The following is a 27,742-nucleotide window of genomic DNA, read 5'->3' as shown; positions in this document are numbered from 1 at the left end:
TTATGGTAATCGAAGAGAAGCGAGTTCGGAATGCCGACCGCAAGTTTTCTGGTTTGGGGAAGTAGTCCAATGAACTAGCATGGTCCATGGCAGAATTTGCACTTTCTTTTCGGCATAAATGGTTTGGAGCTTAAGGGGAAGCATGATGGGTTTTGCATTAATTAGCAGAAGTACTGTGCACAGCATCTATTTGTACGTAGCGAAAAGTAAGAAAGAACTAACTGAAGAACTGGAGACACTTTTTACTAGCATACACGAAAACTGATGGCACCTTACATTTTCCCCTGTTTCTTCTACTCTGCTTTTCGACTGAAGATCAGGGTTGTCCCTTCCTATCTGCTATTATACTTTATACGTATTTGTCTAGTCTCGTATCTACCAACACTGATCGGTCTCCCACTTCTTGCAAGTATACCCCGAAAACTGGGACATTGACGCCGCGGCCGCCGCCATCGTCGCAGAACTGAGGGACGACCCGTATGGCCGGTTACGCCTGAAAAGATGTTGGTCGTAGTTTGCTCTCCTGTCAGGATCAGACAGAGTCGAGTATGCTTCATGGATCTTCTTGAACTCAGTGGCCGACGTTTCTTTATGGGTCATCCCCACGACGTCGGGATGGCATACTCTCGCCAGTCTCCTGTAAGCGACCTTGACATCGTTGAACGAAGCGCTCGTGGGAATCCCGAGAACCTCGTACAGAGACGACGCGGATGCTGCCATTTCGGTTTTCGCACTTGGTGGCCTCCTGAATTCTGTGGAAGTATAAGCAGCCACGGTTTTGGGCCTTGGAAGTCTAGCTGAAGAAGATGAGGATCGAGCGTAATGCGTGTGGGTGACTTTGGGTTGGATTGGGGAGTGAGTGAAGCTTTGAGATGAGGAAAACATTTGACGTTTGAATGGGAAAATGAGGGAGCTTTTCTTGGGGGTGGCTTGAGAATGTTATGGCGTTTCATATGGGATTATATAGAAAGAGATGGAGAGAGAGAGTATGGGGGGAGGGAAGCGGTAACCATGGTTAAATTCGAATAAGGTTGACATTTCTCTGAGGCCTTTTTTGGGAGGCTTATCCATATAGGATTCTGTCCCGAGCTGACTCAGCCAACTGTTTATTTGGATAGACCTGGATTTCTTCGAAAGGTCCCCCAATTTCATCGTCCTCCTTAATGGCAGGAATTTCAGGTCATCATTACTAAATCCGCTCCTTCACATGTTCATCCTAAATCTTTGAATCAATCAAACATCCAAAGATCACACGCGTCCGCTGAAAAAAGGACCTTATAAGGTTCATCAAGTGGACTTTCCACTTGGACTTTGCCGCTTTCTCTGCTGTGATCTTACATCTTCAGTATCAAACGAGAGAGCCCTGTTTCTGTTTTTAGCTCCTATGTCATCTGGTCCTGTTGCTATCCTTACCGATTAGGATTCAGCAAGACAACAGTGACAGAAAAGGGATAAGCCCGCCGAAGTTGAGAGCGCAGAATTCAACTTGTCATCATCTTAATGTCTAGGATAGGAATGGTCCGTGTCGATCTGCCACCTATGATGCCCCATGGTAAAGCAAAAATCAATTCAATCCAATGGGGTTACTATGTCCATCTTTACTAAACAAATATAACCACTACCTAAGAAATTCCTATAATACCATTTCTAATCTCATTGCATTGGTGTACAATGACATAAAAAATAGGGAGCGTTTTGTGGTTTTCGCTTTCAAGGAATGTCCCCGTCCTTGTTCCATCTGTTCAGAAGATTCAAAAGGGAGCTGCTTAATTTTTATCCACTCTTTTCTTCTCTCTTTTGTTCATCACCTTTCCTTTTGTTTCCTCTGCCTTGCGCCATAGATTAGCAAGAATGTTGGGCCTTGGTCTAGATACCCAGCATCAACCTGATCTCACTTTAATTAGAGTAATGCACACTCCGCATACACGCAAACATAGTCAGATGCTGGCACAGTAGCAAGTACTGTACTTACTTTTTTGTTACAGCGCATAAAGCGATTTTCTTTTTCTGATTCTCATCATCATCGCCGTGTTTTTTGCGGTCTACATATTGGTATTCGCTTTGAATCCAAAAGATGATTAATTTCCAGCTACAGAGGAGAGGTGGTATTTGTCAAAACCAACTATAAAACAGAACCCAACCGCAAGTCAAACCACCCTGTCACCACAAAGAGCAAGGAAGAGGGAGATGCCTCTCTCTCAAATGGATGTGCATGAACAGGAGGTGCTGATCGTACACTAATCAATTTTAAAGATTCTGGTCTTTAACATTTACACTTCACTGTTGCCCTTGCTTTCTCAGGAATGAGTGCGCCGCATTGCTTTTTGTTCCTTTACTTGGAAGTCTTCCCATCATCCGATTTCACGAAGAACTAAGTTTCAACTTTTGTATCAGTATGTTGGTGGAATTAGATTGGAAGAATATTAATGCGCTAGACTAATTCATTAATAAGTCACATCGGTTACAAAGTGTGTCGGAATTTATCAATAAGGATCTTTTTTTTTTTTGGTCGGTAATTTATCGATAAGGATGTTTCACCCAAAATTGGTGCATTAGCCAAATAGTCAATAATCTTTCGTCAAAAGTTAGATTTTGTTTTTTTTTTTTTAGATTTTGTTTTTTTTATTAATAAATGAAATGGAATTTTGTGGTGATTTAGATAGGAATATATTCAGCTAGATAATGAAGATGATTAGCAAACTTGAAAATAAAACACTAGAAATGAAATGATGTAAAATAAAAGGACAATGATGTAAATAAACTGGAAAAAGTACAATGAGAATCAGTCTAGGGTCAATCCTAGATCGACTCTAAACTGGCCCAACTTTGTTGGTTCTAGTCCAATTTCTAGGAAGACTGGGTTGGTTCTTGATCATAGGATTCTGAATCGGTATTGTGCAGATTGATAATAAGTTCGAGAGTTTAAGGTTGGCCTAACCTCTGGCCAACCTCGACTATATATATAATATTATTTATAATTTTTATATAGAATTTTTTTAAAATAAATGGCGTCAATAATATTAAATAGCTATTTAGTGAGGAGTTCAATTAATTTTATATTATTCTTTAATAATTTAGATTTTTAATGTTTCTATAATGTTAATAGTCATAATTTACAAAGGAGGAAAATATTTGTACGAGAAGTCTTTCACGGTGTATGAAAGAGCAACAGCTCTTTACATCATCTTCTTTTAGTACTCGTGCGAACAGAGTGAGAGGGACGTGCGAACAGAGAAAGAGAAAGCAGAGGAGAGAGGAAAAAGTTAAAAAAAACAACACACTATTTCTCTTCTTCGGTGAGCCCCTCGCCGACCAGCACCAGCGCTCGCGCCACCGCCGCTGTTCCACCAGTCGTCCTGTCCCACCGGTCGCAGTCCCTGAAGCCCAGCAGCGACGCTTCTCCGTTCAATCGCCTGCACACCCCTGAAGCCATCCGAGCCCCACTCGCCGGTCCGAGATCTGCCGTCGCTGCTTCCCCACCTTCTGTTTGAGTCTCTGCAACTCGCGACCCAGCCGATTCTGAGTCGGTCTGCCGTGCCTCCGTCAGTGACGCCAGCAAACCACCCCGCAACCCGCGAGAGCACCCTCGTCGCTCCGGCAGCCCATCCCGCAGCAGCTCGCCTCCTGCCGATCGCCGCTCCCGCGCCTGAGTGACCGCCAGCCATCGCTGCTCGTCGCTCCGCCCGCCACCGTCGCGTCTCGCCTGCAGCCCGCGCTGACTCACGACGACCCCGACGCTGCTCCTGGTCCGTTCGTAGCCGGTTCGCCAGCTACCGAGCCCGCTACCGACCCGCAACGCCACCCGCGACCTGCTGCTGCCGCCAGACTGCTCGCTGCCGATCCTCGCCGGAGCTCCGACGGACAATCTCCCACTCCGAACGGTAACCCGTTCCCCCAGTGAACCACCCCTAGCGACACCATAGCCGCTGCCCTTGCACCGGAGCCGCGTTGAGTCTCCATTGGGGTTCAATCTATCATCGGATTTTTAGGAAAAAATCCAAATTTAGGTAGAAATTTGTTTTATCTTATTTGATGGGTTTATTTTTAGGTAGATTTAATTTATTTAGGTAAATTTGCTTTATCTTATTTTAGTTTTGATATATTATTTCTTTGTTTGAAATAGTTCCCAATGCATGGTTGAAATCCCTAATGTAACGTCCATTTCGCAACCGCATGAATTTTTATTCTATCTATAAGACTTTAGATGAAATAATTATTCATGCGGAGGTAAAATTGATATTTTAATTTTTAAGATTTAAGATCAATTTATTAATTTTATTAGCGAGATAATTGAGTTTATATTTCAAGCTGAGTGACAGATAACGTTTTGAATGACTATGGATGATTTGAATTTTATCTCTTGCCGGCCGGCCACCCCGAGCAGCGTGCCACTGCTCAGGCCTCGTCATGTCCCTGAACCACGCCCGGATTGGTTACCAAGGAAGGCTTTACGGGGATCAGAGGTGGGACCCTAACCCGTAAAGGGCTCGGCCGGGTCTCCCAATGGGATCATTATCCCATACTACTCACCCCTCACTTGCCTGTAAATGGCTTGTGAGGAGGAGTCCCCCCGGGATGATCTATTCAGGGGGGAGCAGTTTAAGGACCTGCTCGGGTCCATGATTGTTCTATTTATCTCGAAAACACAAAAAATTGCATTTGCATCCCATGTAAATTAGGATTGATTGCATGATAGGTTAGTTAGTCATTTTAAAAAAAATGCATATTTGGATGATATCTAGGATAGATGATATCTTTGAAATAGATTGCATATTTAGGATAGGGATTTTATTTCGAATTTTTTTGAAAAATAAAAAATGTATTCATTTAGGATGTTAGTTTTAAATTTGAATTGCATGTTTAATTATTTGGAAATTTTAATTTCGAATTTCGTAAAAGAAAAAAATTAGAATTAGGGCATTCTGTGCACATCATATAAGATAGGTTCATAAAATGCACGTCATATAGAATTATGTTCGTTTAATTAGAAATTGCCCGTCATTAGAATTAGATCATTTAGATTGCATTTAATTATTACATTTCTTTATGAATTACTTTACTCATGTCATATAGTTTAGGTCATGTTGCCATGTCATATTATTTCATATTAGCATGCATTGCATGATTCTCATTAAACAAGTGAAAACAAAAATTGAATGTTTGCATGTTAATTAGAAATCATACCTAGGATTGTTGATGTGGATTTTAATTTAACACTGCAGATGCTTTCGTTGCTTTTGAGGTAAATTCTGCATTATTTAATTGCTTTTGTCTGTTAAATTGGTGGTTTGCGCACCCGCATGATATCACATGTTAGGGAAATAAATTTAAAATCAATTTAAGCTGCTTGCAAAATCATTTTTGAAAATAAAAGTATGGTACCGAAAGGGTATTAGAGAAATTTAGTGTAACTAAGTCCCTGTACTTAGAGTCTCTGGTTTGTAGGAGTAAAGTAAAACTCCCATTACTTTATTTAAGTTTCTAATCGACCCACCAAAAAATAGATTAGTGGCGACTCCTAAATAAAATCTATCTGCATGTTAAGAATCTGAATATAAGTCGCGAATTGGTATGAGCTTGTGAGAGCCCGAGCTAAGTTTAAAGACTTGGTAATCCATTAACCTAGACCTAGGTGGTGAACCCCAAAAATTAGGTCGTGACATACTCGTTCTCTTCTGTCTTATTTGTTCTCTTAGTCTCTAATTTGCCAAAATCGAAAGAAATGATTTCTCCACTCGCCACTCGACACTCGCCTCGCTTGCTTTAGGTCACTCGTGCCGCTCGCCGCTTGATGTTTGCTTGGCTTATTGCTACCCACTCGACACTCGATGCTCACTCTGTTCAATACTTACCCTACTCAACCCTCATCGCTTACTTTTCTTAGTTGACCTTATTCGTCATTGAACTCATTGGGTTGGTCCGGTCCTCGATTACTCTTTCAAGGAGTACAAAAAATAAAATAAAAAATTATTGATTGGTCCTGAGTTGACCTTGGAACCGGACTGAACCCATTGGGTCAATTTGGTCTTTAATCGCTTTTTCAAGGAGTACAAAAAATGAAATAAAAAAATTATCAGTTGGTCTCAGATTAACCGTAGAACCGATCCGAATCCACTGGGTTGGTTCGGTCTTTGGTCTCAAGCTCAATAGGATCGGTCCTTGGTCTCAAAAATTAAGGATCAGTACTATGCGGATTAGTCTTAGGGTTATGAGGTGGATCAGCCCAATCCGGACCATACTCACCCCTAGCCGCCACTTATATAGCCTACTGGTTATAGCCCTTCACTAGCAATTACTATTTTAAGTACAATTATAATTACACTCCCGAGATTTTAAGCCTCCTATTTGCACACCGATCTTATTCACAAACTATGTCAACTTTTGAAGCTATTGTAACCGCCACTGTGTATCCTTGCCTTTAATCGACATCTTGATCCTCATGTACTCCTCTTGCCCATAATACTTTGACCAAATTTCAAGATGGCTAACCACCTGTTTGTTTCTTTAATGAATTTCACTTAACACCTATCGACTTCTTGTAGATGTCGATTCCACATAATTGTTGATAACTCTATTTTGTAGACATTGATATCCATGCCATATAGTTATTGATTGCTCTGTGGCTTGTGTTAGCTGGGTTCACTCCTATATGGAGGAGGCCAAATGACTTGCAAGCCCAAAAAGGGCTTGAGCCCATATGATAAATTATATGGAAAAATAGAGTTTTTCCCTATCTTTTAAGTGGTAGCCGCAAAAAAGACATAGTAACAAGAGAAAAAGAGAAAGCAAAAAATCTGGGGTTAGGGCAAAGTTTGATTTACATCAAGCTAGCATTGGAGGTCGATTCGTTGTCCGATTGAGCTGAAAATTTTGTCAGCATGTTTGTGGCGCAATTTTCTCGAATTTGAACGGTTTGATTTTCGTTTGAAGCTCTCTACATCAGGTTTCTCGTGAATTGATCAAAACTTGCGTTTTTTGTCAGATTTATCATTGATCTTTTGTAAAATTCATGTGCATTGCCAAGAATTATGTTCTTGAGGTCTTTGCTGCTATGTATCTCTAGTATTTGCTAGAGAAGAACATTATTTACTCAATTTTGTTGATAGTGAAGATTTTCGGGTGGACTCCGGTCCCATGATTTTTGATCTCCTCAGGGGTTTTCCATGTAAAAAAATCGTCTTGTTCACATGCTTGGTATTTATTTTACTCTAATATATTGATTCCTATTAGGTTTATACAAGAGGGAAGATTATTTTATTCCGCCACGTTAATTCGATATTGTTCAAATTGTTACTGTTCTCCCATCATCTTGGACCACTTCCCTCAATCAGTCTTGTTTGATTGACCAATTTTGATCGTATGTTGATCAAAGTGAGTTGGTTATGTTTCCATGTAAACAATCAGTGAACTTTGTGAAAATGGGTTTTGGGCAACTTAACTTACTCTTTACGACAGGCAGAACTACATACAAATTATGAAACTCCAACCGAGAGCCTCTATGCAATTTCTCAGGTTTCCCACCAATATAGTGTTCTTGAATCTTGTTTATGCTGGCCAGCATACCATCATGGATTCAACTTTGAATTATTTGGTCTCAGCTCATTTGAAAAGGTTGCTGTAGCATTTAAACAACTAGGGATCTGATTGTGAGGGAATGAGCATAAGTAATCAACAACTCGCGCGACCTAGTATTTGACTATGTTCTGTCATCTATCCCGGAAGAAAGACTCCTTGCAAGAAAACTTGGTTCCTGTATGAGTGGTTTTAGATGCGAGAACTGTTTAAACTGCATTTTGATGATGATCAGATGCGACATGATGACCCAGAAAGCCATTGCATCTCTAGCTGCAAACATAGATGCCTGGTATTGACATTGTGCTTGCACTGTACCATTCAGGATCCTTTAATTAAAAGTTTCTAATGACGAGATTTGACATATTCATATCGTGGTACCGAATTCAAGTTTTAAATGGAACTGTTCTTGAGGATATCGATGATAACCTCTCTGTGGTGCTCAATGTAGTACTCTTGGTTATGATTTTGTTAGCTTTCGGCTGTACACGTTCATTAAACTTGACTGTTTCCATGTTAACCTCTTGTTCTTGCCATGCCTAGTGTTAGAGCAAATGGCAAGGACATATTGGCCCGACATACTTGGTGCTGCAATCCAAGTGTTATCTTAGGATGCGTTGGATTCCAGCTTTCCCTCTTCATTTTCTTAAAGTGTGCAGAGGGAGGCAATCGTTAGGACTACTTTGACGGCACATGCTCTCTGTTTTACCATCTGCCTATTGGAAGGTCTTTTCAGGACACTTTCCTGTAATATTCTAGTAAACCGCAGCTTGTTCTTGTAGTCATTAGAACAACGTGAGCATGTACTGAAAACCAAATTCATCGTTAGCAAGGGCTTTCACTTCAGGGCTGTTTCACGATGAAGGATCAGGTTTCCAAATTTCGGAGATAAAGGGCCTTCATCAGTGTATGCGTTTCCCAAAGTTCCATACGAATCATCAGTTACAAAATCTTTATACAAACAGTAATCTCAAATCTCCAAATCAATAAATTTTCAAGACTTGATATACTGGTGATATTCTCTGTTCTCCATCTGGTTTAGGATCTTTATCTGAAACCGTTCAATTTGCAGAATTGAATTCCTAGTTTTTTTTTGTTATGACACGTCCTCATCTTGACTATGTCGCTTTAGTTTCTCGGCAATGGGATTATTTCCATTCTCCATGCACGACATCACCAATCCAGGAAGTGATTCCCACCAACACCGATATTGTGAACTCGTCTCTACCCTTTCATGATGTTGCATCATCTAGAATTCTTCTTTCTTCTATCTGGTACTAAAAATCTTCCTACACTGGTCCTCATTAAACGAACCTGGTAATTTGTGTGGTAATTCAGCTGATTCAGTTTGTTCATGCACGACGATTCGAGCATCTTGACTTTTTCAAAGTAGGAATCTGAGCTCAAGAAGGAAGGCCATGGCCGTCAGTAGAAATCATTGTCCTGACAACTGTCTTTCACGGTTAAAAGTTATATTTCTTACAGGAAATTCCATGAAAACAAGAACAAGTCCAGGACAACTCAAAAAGCAGAGGGATTTACCCAGTTAAGGCACTTATCCCAAGTTTCGAAATTTCAATTAGCATACAGAAAGACATTGTATAAGTTTAAGTATAACTGACATTATTACACTGCAACCCCATTGAAAACAGACTGTCTATATCTCTGTAGACAACAAAGAATCTGTACCATCAAGTGTGCAAAAGTCAACCCGAGAAAAATGGATAATCAGCTTCACATAGACTAACTGAACACATAAAATGGCACTTTTTGGGCTTTCCCTTCAATCCTTGCACTTGTGAGGCCAACACAAGCATCAACGAAATCTGCGTCTATAAAGTCCGTTGAGAAGACCTGCAACCTATCAGCTAGCCCTTTAGAGAAGCACTGAGATATAAATAACCTAGCATATCCATGAATGCGATAAGTGACTGGCTTGACACACACAACCGGATTGTCAGCTTGCACTGTTACTGTGTTCTCGACCCTGTAAAAGTATTTCCTCATGGAAGCTGGCGGCTGCTCACCCAAATGCTTCATATTGCTATCAAACTTGGTTGATGGTAAATCGGTATTGAGCCAGTCATCCTTCAGATAGCCCTCACCCCACAACGGGCCTCCCGCCTGTGGTTTGGGCGAGTTCCTAGGTTTCCAGACACAAATCACTCTCTTCGGCAACAACTCTGCAATCGTCTTACCAAAAACACTATCATCCTGGCCGATCAGGTGCTCCCCAAGTTGATCCACCAAGTACTTATCAAACTCAGGCGGGTCCTGATGACCAAATTCAGTTCTGACTTCTAGAATTATAATCTCGGACTTCGTCTCGTGTAAAAACTTCTTGATGTCATTCAGGACGACATCTACACTGTAAGTCGCTAAAATCCCGTGGCATACCCGGCGATCCTTCTGGACTCGAATATCAAATACCCGAGTGCCTCCCACGAGCTGATTGTAGATACTTAGCGATTGGCACTGGGCAAAAGGACGAGACACGAACCGGATTCCAATTCTGTTTGTCGCGGAATCATGAGTTCCTGGCCAGACAATCTTGAAAAGAGGGATCTTTCTGGGATCGAGGCCGTTCATCCAGTTCTTCCTATCCGAACAGCAGTAGTCACAACCGGGAAACTGCGTCCCGCAGGTCTTGCTGAGATCCCTCAGGACTTTTGCTTCTCGCAACACATCTTTCCTTCTCTGAATCTGCTTCGAGATCTCGGCACCCATGCTTGATTGATACAAAGAAAAAGATGAACAGCAAAGTTTGACTTCCTAAAACTCTCCTTTCTTGCGGCCTTGGAAACTATTTCTTGTTCCTCGGTATTACGTTTGTCTTAACTACAGATGGATCCTATGCCTAATGTAATGCTGATGTAGGTTTGGATTAACTTACGGAGAAAGACCTTGTGGACTACGACATAAATCGTAGTTTATTTCATCGTGAACGCTACCGCCTGGAATTAATGTTATAATTAAGCGCTCGAAAAGTGAAATTACTGATGATTAGCTGCGGAGATTAGACTAGTTGGTTTGAAATATGATTGTGGTGGACCACCCTGCTTGCGCGATTGATGGAATATTACTCTCTGATTCCGGGGTAGGTGATGTAGCTATTATACTTTTTAAATATTTTAATTTGGGTTAAGATATCTCTGGCTTTCTTATAAGTTGGTCGGGATTTGAAGCAACATTGAAGGACACGCCTCTCAAGAATATATCCGGATCTTGGACGACCACAAAATTGACACTAATTGGAAACTTCGTGTCTTGACAGTTTATGATGTCCTATCGATAAGTTTCTAACAAGGAGTTGTGTATTAGGATTTTGTTTATGATTCTGCCAAAGAGTGTACGTGAATTTCCAGTTGAGCAATCAAGCGAAGATCTTGGCGTGGTGGTAAGGGCTTGTTTGGTAATTGGCCAAATAGTACTAATATCTATTCTTTTGTCATTGGAAGTAGATTTGAAACAGAAACCGTTTGGTGAAATTTTTGTTCTTGGAACAAATTTTGTTCCCAGAACAAATTTTGTTCCCGGAAGTAGATTTGAAACAAAAATTTGTTTGGTAAAATTTTGTTCTCGTGAACAAATTTCTATTTTTTTGTCCCCAAAAGTAGATTTGGAATATAATCGAAAAGTAAAAAAAGTTGATTCTTTGTTCTGGGACAATTCTAGAATCAAGTCTACCTATTTTTCCTTTTCTTTTTCTTCTTGTTCTTCTTCCCTCTCTCTTGTTCTTCAAGTGTTGTTGCGTTGCCACGCCCCCGTCAACCGTTGCCGTCCGCCGCTCACTATTGCTAGTCGCCGACGAGCTTGCTGGAGGCTCACCCAACCATCGGTGAGGTGGGCCTTGCCTGGGCCTCCCTCGGCCATTGGTGAGCCTCACTTGGTCGGGTGAGGCTCAACCCGGCTCAGCCATGGCTGGGCGAGGTTGAGCTCGCCCAACCAGGCCTCACCGAGCCTCACACGCTTGTTGGTGAGGCTCAGCTGATGAGGCATGGCCTTGCCGAGGGTCGGTGATGCTGACAAGGTTGCCGGCCCTCATCCGGGCCGATCGCCGGTCATCTCGAGGCTGGCAATTGCAAATGTTGAAGAAGAAGAAGAGAAAGAAAATAAAAAAATAAAAGAAAAAGAAAAAGAAAAAGAATAAAATTATTAAAAAATTATAAAAAAATGATTTGGATTAGAAATTTTCAGAATGGTACTAAACACAATTCTATTCTAGGAATTGAAATTTTGGACAGTTACCAAATGACTTAAAATGCTTAAGAATTGTTCTCGGGAACAAAATAAAAAGAATAATTTTTGATCGTAAATTAATCTCGAAATGTAAGCGTTACTGGATGCATTCTAATTAGTTGTCGATTGTTTTTTGATACTATGACATATATGATCTTTTGGAATGAGAGTGTGCTTATAATTACATGTTGTACTCTTTTAGGTTTTAGGTTTTTATTTGGTTTTGTAGTTTTTTTGGGATTTGCTTCGCTGGGAAGCTTTCTATGTTCGTTTATGTTTGATTACGAAGAACTGACGAAATTTTCTGAAAAAGAAATAAAGCAAAAATAATATAATAGTTCCTAATATATTAACTCTCCTTGTGATATCTGTAATTAAGAATTTGGAAATCGCATAATTGTTTATGATCCAGGATGTTAAAATCAACTTGAGCTTAGAACACATAAGCGAAAAAACGAGGAATCACAGTAAAGCAGAAAGGCAACAAAAGACAACCTTAGCACTTGACACAATACAAACTTACATCATGGAAACTTCAACACTTTGTGTTTGCTCTCTTTTGGCTGTAATGTTCACGGATCATCGTTCAAACCTTTCACCAAAAGAGTCGGAAATATTAGGGCGCTTCTTTTTTGGGCCTAGATAGTAAAGGAGCATTTGACCAAGACAAGAAATTTTACTCACGGATCCAAAACACGTTCACTCTACGAACTATAGCCTTTAATACTCGATGAGACATGCCTAATCGAATGACAATGATTCAGCAATTGAATTCAACCCCACTATAAATTCGGTGTAACAGGTTGTAATCAGAATTACAAATCTGGGTATAGATCCCTTCACCTATTAATTTAACATTTCCTGTTGGACTCATAATGAATAGAAAATTGACACAAATAATCCCTGAAATTTAGTTTGATGTGCAATTTCTTTCTTGGACTTTTAATTCGTTCAATTTAGTTCTTGAATAATTTAAATGTTCAATTCAATCCCTAAACTTTTATTTATTCAATTTGATCCCTCAACTTTTCATAACCAAGTACATTCGGTGCTTTGGTAATATTCAGAATGCACCTATTTAAAATTCTTAAGTTGCAAAGACATACAGCACTTGATATTATCGTTAAGGGGGTTGATTGTGTGCTTAGCTAGTTTTGGCTTTCCGTAAGATGGTTTTCATAAGTAAATCTTGGGTTTCCAATAATACGAAATTCCCAAAACAAAAAGTTAAATTTTCATGTCGAGTACTTCAAATTTCAGAATTATTAGGTGGGTAATGTCATTGACATACTCAGCAAGCTCTATCTTTCATGATGGCAAAACATGCGGATCATCTACTTTCTTCTGGTGATAATTGGGAGAATTATATAAAAAAAAAAATTAAACATATTTCAATTATGTCAATTCAATTCAAAACTTTTTTTTTATTGCTAATTTAGTCCTAAACCTTTTATATTTGTGCCAATTCAGTCAATTTGACCAATTTTGGCCGGTTGGCGCTGACATGACGCTATTGGTACTAATGTTGCATTTTTAAAATAATATTTTCATATATTTTTTTATTTTTTTTCTTTTTTCTTCCATATTTTTTTGTCCCTCCCCCTTCCCCTACCCTTAGCATCAGCCAAGATTGCTGGCCACAAACAAGGGTTGCAGCATCCTTGCTTGGCCAGATTTAGTGAGGGCCGCGATGCCCTTATCCATTGCCAATGAGGGTAGTGAGGGTTGGCCAGCAACCCTCGCTGGCGTTAAGGGTTGGGGAAGAGAAAGGGGAAGAAGAAGGGGAAAATTATAGAGAAAATAAAAGAAAAAAGAAAAAATGTATAAAAAATTATTAAAAAAAGATTAAAATGTCATAGTAGCGCCGGTAGTTCCAATTAATGCCAACTAGGCAAAATTAACCGGATGGATTGAGTTGGCATCAATGCAAAATATTTAGAACTGAATTGGTCAAAAAATGTTTAGAAATTAATTAGCATAATTACGACTGAATTGGCATAAGTACGATAGGTTTAGAACTTTTTTGATAATTTTCTCGATGATAACGGAGTCCAATTTAGATCACCTAAAGCCTTACAAAAAGATACCATAACGTCCAATTTCCATCTCCACCACAAATCAATGAGAATGGAGAACACGAAGAGAGCATTACCAAATAGAGGACGACATCTCATCCACACAAAAGCTGCAACCATATAATTACGCCATAACCTTTGGCCCGCATAGAACCAAAGGTCAAAATGAAAGAAGTGGACCATGACATGAGCCAATACAATGTCCAAAGTGTCTAGTAATGCATAGCTATGACATTATATTCAACAACAAAGTACTTCTTCGCCGTTGCTATTCCGCTTGCCAACCGAAAAATGCCGGTCCCACCGGCGATGGGCAACTCCTGATAGGTCTCGAGCGCCAGGTTGCGGCCCAATATGCTCAGAGTGCTGCCGTTGTAGTTTGGACTCGTGAATACGAGGTTCATGTCCATGAGCGGGGCCACTGACTCGAGCCTAGTTGAGCCATAGAACCCCTGAGTCGGTCCCACGAGGGGGGACTCTGGCTCGAGCCCCTCGGTCAATGGGTCGTCGATGATGTTGACGGCCCCGAACAACATCCGGGACTTCTTGGTCATTGCGGCTTTGGCAACATGCACCGCCGTGGGGCTCTTGGCCGAGAGCGTGTCGTGGAAGTAGAAGCGGAGGCGTGTGGTCTTGAGCTTGGTGGGGCTAAGCCTAGAGAACCACGCATCCACCTTCTCGGGATTATCTGCCTCGGCACCGGCAAGGGTCGTGGCGGTAGCTACCATTGCCGTTAAACCTAGCTTGGCCATCTCGCTTTCAATCTGAAATTGTTGGGAGAAAAGATCCTACTGGAATGCATGTTTAGAGACAAAAGCAACAGATGTAGAGGAAATTATTCACAAGTCGTACCTTTTAATTAGCGGCCGAATCCACTTTTTTGCTGATCTTATTAAGTCATTGACCATGCGGTTAGCGATTTGGAAATTGACACTCATGAAGTCAATTTTTTAGCGGATACGCATGGCATGTCTCTGCACGTTCTAGCTAATAAACGTGCCATGCTCTGCACGAGAAGAGATACTAAAAATATTGGAGAGACTTTATTGCTGATGAAGATAGAACATTGGTTTATAGTTCTTTGATTGGACGATCAAAGGTACTATTTGCCCCTACTATTGCTGCCCGGTTAATAACAGATATACCTCCAAAATAGACACTAAAGTCACAAAGAAATGAGTTTAGTAATTACTCAATTTCTTGTTTGGAATTTCACTTTGAATGAGTTGTCAAACTTGTATTTGAAAAGAGAAGAAGAAAGAATGCTATGAAGAAGAGAAAGTTATTGCTCTTTAACAATTGTGTTACAATATATGATTTGGCCATATTTATAGATAACCAATAAAGATATCACTTGGGAATAGTTAACTTATCCTCACTTTCAATGATCAATCATAACTTTTCTTCGGCTTGTGTTCCCATCTTGGTGTCCCTCCTGCTCTTCTCCTCTGTGTCTTTTCCTTGTGCGGGCCATAGTGTTGTGTGCTCTTCGCCCTGGTCTCTTCCCTCCCCTTTTCTCCCCCCCGGCCCCGGCCCCCTTCCACTCATTTGGATTTCCTGTCTTTCTGAGTGTAAGTTGGTGTCAGGGCCCCCCTTGCTGTACAATTGTATAGCTTTTTGTTCAAAAGTCTATATACCTCTTACCTTTTACCAAAAAAAAAAAAATCATAACTTTTCTTCGTATCAACAATAATTTTCTTTCATATCTAACTGTTACTATTTCATGTCCAACATCATGATAATTACCTATTTCAACAAAAAAAGGCACATAGTTTCCAAATTAAAAAAAAAAAGACATCAAAAGTGCTAAAACTTTTGTACATCGCTTACTTTGTTGTCATAACTTTTCAATTGATCTTTAGAGTGCCATTATTATTAGAAAAACATTAATCACAAATGTCATAACTTTGGATCACTTGAGTGTCATAATTTAAGAAAATCACCACAAAAGTCACAGGTTTTAATACCTTATAGGATTTTTTTAGCAAAGAAAATCACTACCATCACCCAAGTGAGATTTATTTTATTTTATTTTATGAGTTATGGCATTTAAGTAATCAATTGAAATATTATGAGTACCAAAGTGAGCGCTGTATGAAAGTTATGGCACTTATGACATCATTCTCTAAGTTCTACTTGCGTAGGGTGTATAAAGGTATAGGAATTTCATTTCACTTTATTTAGTAGAAATTTTGAATGTAGAGGATGATTTATATCAACATATTACATTTTTTGGTCAAAATAGAAGGATTACTAATGAAGAAAACTCCGTAAGTAAGTCAATCCAATTTAAATAAAACATTCAACTCAAGATCGCTATACATTATATATATTCCCAAAAAATTGATCCCTAATTAATCAAATGGATAATATTTGAAATCTACGATTTTGATTCTAGTCGAACTCCCTTTAAAATTGACGGCTCTCGAATGGATAGAATAGTAAAGTATGTACATTAGGAAATGGAGAGAAGACCTTAGCCATATCTATATAGTCGCATCTAATGAACCCATCTATCACTGGTCACTTCTAGAACACTATGCTTATAGTAAGCTATCCTACCACATTTTTGATGAATAAAGCTGAATATAATTTGGTAATCTATTTTCACTTAAGTTTTCATGCATTGCCTAATATAGTGTAAAGGCCTGTTCAAACGCACCTATTCCAATTATTAAGTTGAACAAGACGTGCAACGCCTTAATGACCAATGGTTAACAATGGCTCTGATGGGTGGTTTTGCTAGAATAGGTAATAATGAGATCACTATTTTAGTAAATGACGCGGAAAAGGGTAGTGATATTGATCCACAAGAAGCTCAAGAAACTCTTGAACTAACTGAAGCTAACTTAAGAAAAGCTGAAGGTAAGAGACAAACAATTGAGGCAAATCTAGCTCTCATACGAGTTAGGACACGAGTCGAGGCTATCAATGCAATTTCATAATTAGTTGGTGCATACGAACAATCAAAGGAATTTTGATAGAAACAGAGGTTTTGTTTATACACCATTAAAAAAAAAAATTCAATACAATTAAAAAAAATCAAGTGGAATCGGATGATGAATGAGTAAGAGGTTTGAGTTTAATATTAAGTAATATCAAGTCTTTCTTAGTCTAAAGAGCCAGCTTAGAGCTTAGATAATCTCCCTAAGTAAAGAAAAGAGGCAGCCCCACAATAGCAGACTAAGCCTATACAGTAGTTGGAGTTCTTATTCCTTTTAGCCATCTAATAAGAATAAGAAAATGACTAAGCTCCTGTGAACTGAACTAAGTTCTTATCCTGAACTCATTCAATCCCCTTGAAAGCCTTTACTTTAAAGCAGTTCCCTTTTCATTTTTGTATGCAAAAAGGTAAGCAGGGAAGTGAGTGAAAGATTCTCATATGATGAGAAAGCCAGTCTCTTTCCATCCGTCCCAATTCTTTACTGCAGTCCCAAGGGCTAGGAGCAAGGGTATGGTTGAGTTCCTTTGTCCCTTGAATATCATACCTCGAAAGAGTCAAATAAAAGTAAAGCTAGAGCTAGTATAAGAAAAAAACCTCCCGTCTCAAGTTGGCTTAAGCCATACCTTTACTAAACTAAACAATTCTTGCCATCTCAGAGTAGAGGGCAAGTCTCACCCCACGGGCATAGCTTTACTACTTCCAATCTCCTAACTAAGGGCCTTACCGCCAACATCGCTTATTCCTTCAACGGCGAATTCAATACCAGCTTCACCACGCCCTTAAAGCGCTTAATCTAGTTATATTACTAGCTAAGTTAAAGGCTATGAAAAGATAATCTCTTGTAGCTAGTTTTTCAATTCATTTTTTGCTATCCTTCAAATTGAAGTTGAAGTCTGAGTTGCAGCACTAGTTCTAGCGAGTGGGAGAACTTAGGGAGCTACTCGAGATTAACCAAGAGGATAGTAAGAGAACTATCAATTAACTATGGATACTAAGTCTTTGCCAAATCATGATGAGTAGGTAGTTTTCTTCTACGTGGTTGCCTTTATTTTATCTTCACCAAGCGAGTTGAATATAAAAGCGAAAGATTTTTAGCAGGTAACCGTTTCTACTATTTCCCTTAAGTAGTTGATAATGGGGGCTACTATGACTACAAGGGTATCCTCCTTTTAAATAGACTATTCTCATACTTGGGATTTTTGTTTACAAGAGTAGGTTGGTTATAAGCTAATAAGTCAGCCAGTGAGATCAAGTCCTTTCTTTTGGATAAAGTTTATAGCCTTTGTTTGGGAGTGTCTTTACAGGCAATTTCCTTGGGGTTTATGGGGGTATGCTTACCCTTTTAGGCTCTTTTCTCCGTTGAACTATGCAACATTGGAGTATAAAGTAGTTTTTAAAAAAGGAGGTTTAGTAAGTAAGAGGATCGATCTTATATCTATATTTTGCATGAAAGTTTTCTTTTTAGAAAGATTTTTCCTTGAATCGAGTTGAAGTTCCTTGCTTTTGCTTTTGGGCCTGACAAAAGTGAGGTGCCCATTTTGCTTATAGTTTTATTAAGCTAAAAGCTTGCAAATTAACTTGCCTGAATAGCTTTCCCGAGCCTAAGAAGAGAAGTAGCTTAACTTGGTAAAGACTCCAACTTGATAATTGTGTCAAGGGACGGAATGAGCTCTATCGTAAGAAAGAGGGAAAAGTCACCTTAGAGTAATGGTTTGATCACTGGGGACTGAACCTAATGATCTGTGGCCCTAGAGCTTGAGCTTGCTTGCCCACTAGTATAGGTCTAGTCTATAATCTTAGGGATAAATATTTTTACACTCAAGTAATCCAACCGCTATAAAGTGGAAAAAAGGATATGCTTGCTTGCTGCAGCTGTAGGGGCTTACCTTTACTTTAAGGGAGGTACTTGTATTAGGGGTGTGCATGGTCCGGGCAGGCGGTTCCCAACCTAGAACCGGGAACTGCCCGCTAAGGACCGGTTCCGAAAAATTGAAACTGGGATCCACCCGTTTGTTACATGGATCCACCCGAGAACCGGACCGCCGGTCTGGTCCGGTTCCTGGGTGGATCCATGGAACCGATCTTGACGCAAATCCTGACGCAAAACAATTTTGATTTTCAACATAAAATGACTACGTGACATCAAAGCAAGCCAAAAAAGAAAAATCAAATTTAAGTACGTGGAACAAAAATTCATTTGTTGCAACTATAAATGCAACCAATGAAGGAATGGATGTACACAAGTTGATATAGAGGCAGAGAGGATAGTAAGTGTTTAGGAAAAATGGGTCTCTCTTAAAGCTATGAACTGGACATATCCCTCATTAGGTTTGGCAAAATATCAGAAGTCACACAAACAAATCAAAGGAGGTGAAATGAGGCACCATCCAAACACAGGAAAACAAAGGAAGTGCAACTAAACAAGGCTTTATTGAATACATCACCTGCATCATTATATTAATAAATAAACTAAACAACGAAAAAGCATAAGAATTCCCCAATATTTAGCTTTGTATTTATCCTACAGCAAAAACAATTGCCACAAAACAATTGCTTTGTATTCAATTTTAGTATTTTTTTTTAATATTAAAAGGGAACCGGTCCGGTCTGGGTGGGCGGATCCACCCATGGAACCAGGAACTAGACCGGTTCCCACCGGTTCCTAAAAATTGGAACTAGGAACCGGACCGGTTCCCTCAAGAACCGCCGGTTCCGGGCGGTTCCGGTCCAGTTCCGGGCGGTCCAGGCGGTTCCTAGGTATTTTGCACACCCCTAACTTGTATATAAGGAAAGAATGAACTCCCCCTAGGGAGACTCAAACTCTTTGATAACCGAATATCTTATCCTTTTGCGCCTGCTTGAAAACTGTCTTGCTTTTCATCTATAACCCGATCTATATGAAACACCATGGATAGAACCCATTAAGAGAACCAATTACCTACCCAAACCGAATATCCAACAACATATAAGCACTTAGCATGCACCCCTACCCTTGCCTGAAAGCGCCTACCACATTCCTATATAGACGCCTTGATAACGTAAGCTCACTAGTAAAGCAAAGGAATGCTCAGAATTTGAGTCCGGCCTTCTTTTCTCTTTTGAGTTAGTTTCTTAAGATAGGATAGGAAATCGGGTTTTCTAAATATCTTTCAGCCGACCTATGTTATGCACACTAGGGGTGATCATGGTCCGGGTTGGGCCGGTCCGATGCCTAACCCTAGGACCAACCCGTACAGTGTCGGTCCCCAATTTTAGGGACCGAGGACCGATCCGGTTGAGTCTGGGATTGAGGACCGGACCGACCCTATGGGTTTGGTCCGGTCCCAGGGTCAACCCGGGACGAGCCAAATTTTTTTATTTTATTTCATTTTTTATTCCTTAAAAAGTAAAACTCATTAATTCAAATTACATATCAAACCAAACTATAAATATAAGTACATATTCAACATAAATTTAAGATAAGGTTATCATAAAAAGTTCACACTAGTTAAAAACAAGAAACTATATAAATGATCGAGATTGCTAATAGAGATAAAATGTTTCCATCGCTGAAGCATATTATAATTTTCTTGTTTTTGATTTGTCTTTGAATCATTCTTCCCTTCGGGAAATGGGATGAGATGGGAAGTTTAAGAGAAAAGAATTCTAGGCAAAAAAATGTTTTCTAGGCATCTTCTCCTGCAATCATCTATTAATAATACTTGTAACACTATATGCAAAAATGATTCATACATTCAATCAAGCAAAGTCTAATCAACCAATAATTAAGCTTCACACCACTTAATAGGCACATCATCATAACAACGGCAATACTACTATTTGAAAACTTCTTCCATTTGATACAAATTCAAAAGCAAAGTGCAACTGAACAATTAAACCATAAGAAGAATAAGACAAAGAGGCTAAGGACATTTAAGCCATTTCACAACACTATTCACCCATTTCACGGCATGAAAAACGTGGCTGGGTTTGCTATTTATGAGAAAAACATTAAAAAATATTATATATTAAATATCTTAAACATATTATATATAAATATATTTCCTTTACTAATATATATATATATTATCAGGGTTGGTCCGAGTTGGATTGACCCTAAACTTCCAGGACCGAGGACTAACCCGCACAGTACCGATCTTAGAATCTTAGGACCGAGGACCGACCCGATCCCCTTGGAAACTAGACTAGGACCAGTAGGGTTGGGCCGGTCTAGGGTCGGTCCGGGGTCGACCCTAGACCGTTGCTCACCCTTAATGCACATGGCTAAGCTCTTTTGGGCAGAGCGTTCTCAATCCAACCTTACTCATTCATACATAATTGATTTCATTCAAAAGCTGAATAGAGGACTGATCAAGCTGAAAGAATTTTTGCAAGGAGCTTCACATTGAAGACTTGAAGGCGAGCTGATCTGCTTTGATCAAGGAAAAAAAGCCAATATAAATAAGAATAATCAAGTGGCCGAGCTAAGAGGTAAGATTGAGCTTGCCAGCCGACAGTTTTCGAATCGAAAACAAATCAAGACATAATCTTGGGTTTCGTAACTTTAAAATGGGACATCCAAATAATAATAAAAAAAATCACGTGGACTGCATCAAATTTCATAATCATTAGGTGGGTAAAATCACTGACGTTTTCAGCAAGCTCGATTTCACGAGGCGGCGAACATCGTAACATTACCTAATCCGTGATAAACCGAGTCCAATTTATGATTCATCTAGAGCCACACAAGAAAGATTCCAAAACACCAAAATCAATAAAATATCACGAAGCGCGAAGAGCAATACCAAATTGGAAACGACAGAACATCCACGCACGACTACAACGATGTAATTTACTCCATAACCTTTGGACCGGACTACAACAAGCCATGATGTATCTACTAAGTGTCTAGTAATGCATAGCTATGACCTTATATTCAACTACAGCATCGCCAGTGGTGAGGTTGAAAAAGTACGTCTTCGCCGTCGCGACCCCGCTTGCCAGCCGAAAAACGCCGGTCCCACCGACGATGGGCATCTCCCGATAGGTCTCAAGTGCCGGGTTGCGGCCCAATATGCTCAGGGTGCTGCCGTTGTACTCTGGGGTCGTGAATACGAGGTTCACGTTCATGTGCAGGGCCAATGACTCGAGCCCAACCGAGCCATAGAACCCTTGTGCCCGGCCAATGAGGGGGGACTCTGGCTCAGGACCCTCGGTCAGCGGGTCGTCGATCATGTTGACCACCCCGAACAGTGTCGGGGACTTCTCGGTCATCGTGGCCTCAGCGATGCGCACCGCCGTGGGGTTCTTGCCCGAGAGCGTGTCGTGGAAGTAGAAGTGGAGGTGTGTGGTCTTGTGCTCGGCGTGGCTAAGCCTATTGAACCAGGCGTTCACCTTCTCGGGGTCATCCACCTCGGCACAGGCGAGCGCCACCGCCGTGGCAAGCGCCAGAGCAAGAGCTGCCACCACCATTGCCGTTAAACCTGGCTTCACCATCTCTGTCTTTCGATCTGAAATCGCTGGGAAAGTGGATACTATTGGAAGGAATTTATAGGCGGAAATGAACCCAAAAGGAAGACTTATAAAGAAGATACCTTTAGACACCTTTAGGGAAAGATGCGACAAAAGTTGTCGAGATCAATCACTTAACTGGTCGTGCTTTTTCACTAGGGACAGGCTTCATCATGGTGTCTACGTTATGAAACGTGAGTGCAAAACATATGGACAGACGTGAGGATAGGTCTTAATCGGTCACAGAACCAAAATAATTGTTAAAAAGCAAATGATTCACGAGGGATCACCGAGTCAATCTCGCCTTAGTACCGACTTTGCATCGTCCCTTGCGGTTTTTTATTTGGAAATTTACACTAATAATTTCTTTTTAATCAGAAGTTCACTGTTTAAGGGCATGCTTTGCACGAAAGAACGTGTTAGAAAAAGGCATATGATATGCAGGGTAGGTGAATGCATAGTAATTTCATTTCACTTAATTTTATCGAAAATTTGAACGTGGGGAAAGTGATATTAGCATGTTACATTTCTTCAACATCGAAGGAGTATTAACCACGAAGGCTCCGTGAGAAAATCACTTATCCAATATAAACCAAACGTTCAAACCCAAGATCACCAATATATTACTTATTTGTTTGGTACACTTAAACGATAATTCGAATTTTTAAGACTTGCCTGATCTATAGATTTGGTTCTGATCATGCCACTTTACTTTTGGATTCTAATCGAGTCTCTTCACTTATGTCTCCTACTTCAATCTCCCTTTTACCTAGACAGCACTTAGCCATTTGCCTATAGTCGCTTCTAACAAGCCCATCCTCACTTGTTACAATTGGGATATTATGCTTATAGTGCACCATCCTACCACATTTCTATAATTTGATAACACAATTGTGCTTGAGTTTTCATGCATTGTCTAATTTCATATATTGGCGCTCTATTTCTCAAATGTAAAGAGTGATATCGCAATTGATGGTAATGTATATTAATATAGAAATCTTCCAATAGGCTCCTTTGTCACATGACCATTTATGATTAGAATTGGCAGCATTGAAGTGACGTGATTCGCAGCACCCGATTATGGGATATTTGCAATTACTTGCTAGTAAAGTTTCTCAAACCCAATCGCATATGTTGGTTCGGGTCAGTTAGCGCTATCTCCCTAACATAAGCTAGTCGGTGCAACGGGGGATTGCTGACGATACACTTTTCTATGCAATTTTCGTTTTCTTTTTCGTTTGGGGGCGGTAGGTGTGGAAGCCGATCTAAAGAGAGATAAGCACATTAGTTCAACCTCAAATTTTCACCCATTGAAAAAATTGAAATTAAGGGTTATTTATTTATTTATCTATTAATCTTGATGAGAAAGGGCACTGTAATCTATATACGACTAAAGCCGAAATTGAGGGAATGTTAGTTACCGTGCTTCCCACGTGACACTTCAACTTGCCTTCGTGATTGCCACGTGATGTGCATCTCGCCAATAAGCTTTTAGCTTAATGATTTGTTGCATGCTGGGTTCCTACTTTTTATTGGATCTAAATTTCTGCAAATGAATAAACAGGAACTACATGAATATTTTATTTTCTTATTGAGTTTAAACTTAAATAAAGGATAAACTAGAGAAAGCGTTTTTAAATCATACTCTACTCTAACGGGGCTTATTTCAACGTAATTCCTTAAATATAGTTTTAAAGGGCGAAAATTTTGAGCCAAATTCAAAACGGATTATGTAGTTGTTTAAATCAAAGTAAATATCGATTGGGTCGCTCGAACTTTTCTGTAAAAGACTGGGAAAGTATTTATGTATACCAAACTCAATGTAATTGTTAAGTGGTTGATTGTGCTTAGCTAGTTCAAACTCAACGTTATACCGTAAGACAGTTTCAAATTGGTAAAAAAGTAATGTTCATGTTGATTGCTTCCAATTTCAGCACTATTAGGTGGGTAAAATCATTGACATTTTCAGCAAGATCTATTTTTGAAGGCGTAAACCGGACACGACTGGTACATCACCTGCTCTCTTCGTATTTCAGCTAGGCCACCGTATCTCTAACCAGTGATTGAACCGAGTCCAATTTAATCAGAAAGCATGTAGAGCATTACAAATTTAGAAAGCACACACGAACTACAGCGATATAATTATGCCATAAACCTTTGGATCCCGCAAAGTCAAAGGTCAAAAAGAAGAACTGTCTACTGTCTAGTAATGCATAACTATTACGTTATATTCAACTTCCACATCAAAGGTGTTGTGGTTGAGAAATTATATCTTTGCCCGTTGCGATTCCGCTCGCCAACCGGAGAAAGCCAGTCCCGCCGACGATGAGCATCTCCCGATAGGTCTCGTACGCCGGATTGCGGCCCAATGTGCTCAGGGTACTGCCATTGTACTTTGGGCTCGTGAATACAAGGTTCATGTTCATGAGCAGGCCCAGCGACTCCAGCCCAGCCGAGCCATACAACCCCTGAGCCCGGCCCACGAGGGGGGACTCTGGCTCGAGTCCCTCAGTCAATGGGTCGTCCATCATGTTGACAACCCGGAACAGTGTCGGGGACTTCTTTGTTATCGTGGCTTCGGCAACGCGCACCGCCGTGGGACTCTTGCCTGATATCGTGTCGTGAAAGAAGAAGTGGAGGCATGTGGTCTTACGCTCAGCATGGCTAAGCCTATTGAACCAGTTGTCCACCTTCTTGGGGTCATCGGCCATGGCACAGGCGAGCGGCATGGCCATGGCCACCCAAGCAAGAGCCGCCACCGCCACCGCCACTGCCACCGCCACCATCGCCATTAAACCTGGCTTTGCCATCTCTCTCTCTCAATCTGATATCGTGTGGAAAGTGGATACTTTTGGAAAGAGTTGATGGGCGAAAATAAACCCAAAAGGAGACTTACGAGAAGAAGACACCTCGAGAGACGGAAGCCTATCACTAATAGATCGTGCTATTTCATAAGCGGCCGCCCATTCCTTTGGTGACATCGTCTTCGCGGTTTGCGATTTGGATTTTAAACTAATAAAAACAACATAAATAGCATCTTTGCAAGTTCTAGGGGGTAAAAAAATGGCACGCTTTGCAGCAGAGAACATGTTAAAAGACGTACATAAATTTTAAAAAAAATAAATAATAAACACCACAAATATTATACTTTCATATATTGATTCTTTTTAGCCTCATAAATTTTTAAACAATTACTTAAACGTTATAACTTTAAAAAATTGTTTAATGGGGCATCGAATTTCATAATCCTTGTAGTGACTTTGTTTAATAAATATTAATAACGCTCAAGTGATTGGTCGGCAAGTTTTAATACTAAAATGAGCGCCGTACTAAAACTATGAAACTCGCGGTGTTCGTTTCCCTAAATATGGAGCATAAAAAAGTATATTAATTTCTTATCACCAGTTGAAACTTTGAATGTAGAAGAAGAATTATACTAGCGTATTGCGTTTCTTTAAAATATAAGGACTGTTGATGATGGACACTTTGTAAGAAAAACGCTAATCTAATGTGAATGAAATGTTCAATCCAAGATCATGTATAGATTCAGAACACCTGAATGATAATTTGGATAACGCTAACCTATTAACCAAATGGACAGTGTGAAGAATCCACATATTTAAGTATGATCGAGCCTCCTTACTTAGGTTGTCCTCTCCAATATCCCTTTTGCCATGACGGCTCTTGAAGGATAGAACCCTAGGGAGCCATTTGTATATTATGTCGTGTAATGGACCCCTCCATCACCTGCCACCGTTAAAATACTACACTCATTGTAAGCCGACCAACCGCATTTCTACCTGACCAAGATGTGTAAAAACCAATACAATTGGAAAATGTGATTGTACTCAGTTCTCGTGCATTGTCTAATATGCTAATAGTATCCTGCTTTTGCAAATATAAAGTGATCTCCTAATCAATGCAATGCAAATTAATGTAGACACTTTCCTATAGGCTCTACTCTCACATATCAACGTTCATGATTTTAATAGGGAAGTAACAAAATATCGTAATTGACGTGATTGGATACCGGCACTTGGTTTGTCGTGAAGTTTCTCAAGCCAATATTAAAGGGAAAAGTGCCAAAAAAGTCATAAATCTTTTGTTTTTGTGCTGATTTAGTCCTAAATCTTTTTTTGGTGCTGATTCAGTCCTAAACCTTTTTAAGTTGTGCCAATTTAGTCATTTTTGGTCAATTTTGGCCGGATTTTGCTGACTGGACGCCGGCCGGTTGACGTGGCTTAATCGGCGATGACATGGACAACTTTTAATAATATTTTAATATATATTTTATATTTATTATTATTATTATTATTATTATTTTTTGTCTCTTTTCCTCTAGCTAGTTGCCGAGGTCTCGGCGACCGGCCGAGGCGATCGACGGCAAGGGCGAGGCTCGCCCATGGCCCGATCTCGGGCGAGGTTGGGCGAGGCTTGCCCTCGCCGGATCTCGGTGAGGCGAGGCTCGACCTCGCCGCATCCGGCGAGGGCGAGCAGCCATGGGCGAGGCTTGCTCTTGCCGGATCCGGCAAGGCGAGCCTCGCCCATGGCCGGCGAGGGTCGGTGAGGCTCGACCTCGCCAGATTCGGCGCGAGGGCGAGGCTCGCCCTCACCGGCGGTGGCCTTTGGCCGGTCGCCGGACCTCGGCGACCGGCTGGAGGAAAAAGACAAAAATTAAAAATTAAAAGAAAAAAATATAATATAAAAAATAAAAAAAAAAAAATATTATTAAAAGTTGTCCACGTTAGCGGCGATTAGGCCACGTCAGCCGGCTGGTGTCCAATCAGCAAAATCCGGCTAAAAGGACTGAATTGGCATGACTTAAAAAGGTTTAGGATTGAATCGGCACCAAAAAAAGGTTTATGACTAAATCGGCATAAAGGCAAAAGGTTTAGGACTTTTTTGGCACTTTTCTCCAATATTAAACCATACCAAATATGTCGGTTTTGGTCATCCAATTGTGCAATGTGAATAGTGAATGTAGATAACACTTATTTTTTTGCAACATATCTTTATTCTTAGCTTTGGGGTTGGTAGGTGTGTGTCAAGGATTCAACGCACAATTATAAAGAAAAAAGAGAGTACAAAACTCCTCTAATGGCAAGAGTATGAACCACACCTCAATGGTGTGGGAGTCATTTTTAATTAGCAAAAAGCAATAATAATTATTTCATCACTTTTTAACGCGTTGATGTAGAAATAGATGTTTATGGGTTCGGTTTTCAGATAGAAACTCGAGTTCAAGTGGGGAGTTGCAACGGTGAGTTACTGTGATATTTTTCCCTCCAGATATTCGGCTAATTACGATTGGGTTTAGGGTTATCATCTGAAAAAAGAAGAAGAAGATGAAAAGGCAGGGCAACCGCAGTGGCAAATTTGAAAGATTCTTGGTAAAAGATACGCATTTGAAGGAGAAGCAAGA

The 27,742-nt window shown here is 40.2% G+C and overlaps 5 protein-coding genes across 5 annotated transcripts; all 5 read right to left on the bottom strand.

Annotated features, from left to right (window-relative positions):
* Positions 1-375: 375 nt before the first annotated feature.
* LOC104418923 (chaperone protein dnaJ 11, chloroplastic) lies at positions 376-720 on the bottom strand. Its single transcript, XM_010030400.2, has one exon. The coding sequence runs from the start codon at positions 718-720 to the stop codon at positions 376-378; it is 345 nt and encodes a 114-aa protein (XP_010028702.2).
* Positions 721-9,027: 8,307 nt separating this feature from the next.
* On the bottom strand, positions 9,028-10,490 carry LOC104418922 (PI-PLC X-box domain-containing protein DDB_G0293730). Its single transcript, XM_010030399.3, has one exon. It carries the CDS (start codon positions 10,297-10,299, stop codon positions 9,316-9,318), a length of 984 nt encoding a protein of 327 aa, XP_010028701.1. The 5' UTR covers positions 10,300-10,490; the 3' UTR covers positions 9,028-9,315.
* Positions 10,491-14,098: 3,608 nt separating this feature from the next.
* Positions 14,099-14,638, bottom strand: LOC104420572 (dirigent protein 23). Its single transcript, XM_010032387.2, has one exon. The coding sequence runs from the start codon at positions 14,636-14,638 to the stop codon at positions 14,099-14,101; it is 540 nt and encodes a 179-aa protein (XP_010030689.2).
* A 6,822-nt stretch (positions 14,639-21,460) lies between these two features.
* LOC104430323 (dirigent protein 23) lies at positions 21,461-22,387 on the bottom strand. Its single transcript, XM_010043070.3, has one exon. It carries the CDS (start codon positions 22,303-22,305, stop codon positions 21,718-21,720), a length of 588 nt encoding a protein of 195 aa, XP_010041372.1. The 5' UTR covers positions 22,306-22,387; the 3' UTR covers positions 21,461-21,717.
* A 2,176-nt stretch (positions 22,388-24,563) lies between these two features.
* On the bottom strand, positions 24,564-25,112 carry LOC104430324 (dirigent protein 23). Its single transcript, XM_018867053.1, has one exon. The coding sequence runs from the start codon at positions 25,110-25,112 to the stop codon at positions 24,564-24,566; it is 549 nt and encodes a 182-aa protein (XP_018722598.1).
* Positions 25,113-27,742: the final 2,630 nt, after the last annotated feature.

Source organism: Eucalyptus grandis, chromosome 9, assembly GCF_016545825.1.
Source record: "Eucalyptus grandis isolate ANBG69807.140 chromosome 9, ASM1654582v1, whole genome shotgun sequence".
Lineage (NCBI taxonomy): Eukaryota > Viridiplantae > Streptophyta > Magnoliopsida > Myrtales > Myrtaceae > Eucalyptus > Eucalyptus grandis.
This window is presented reverse-complemented; position numbering and strand designations above follow the sequence as displayed.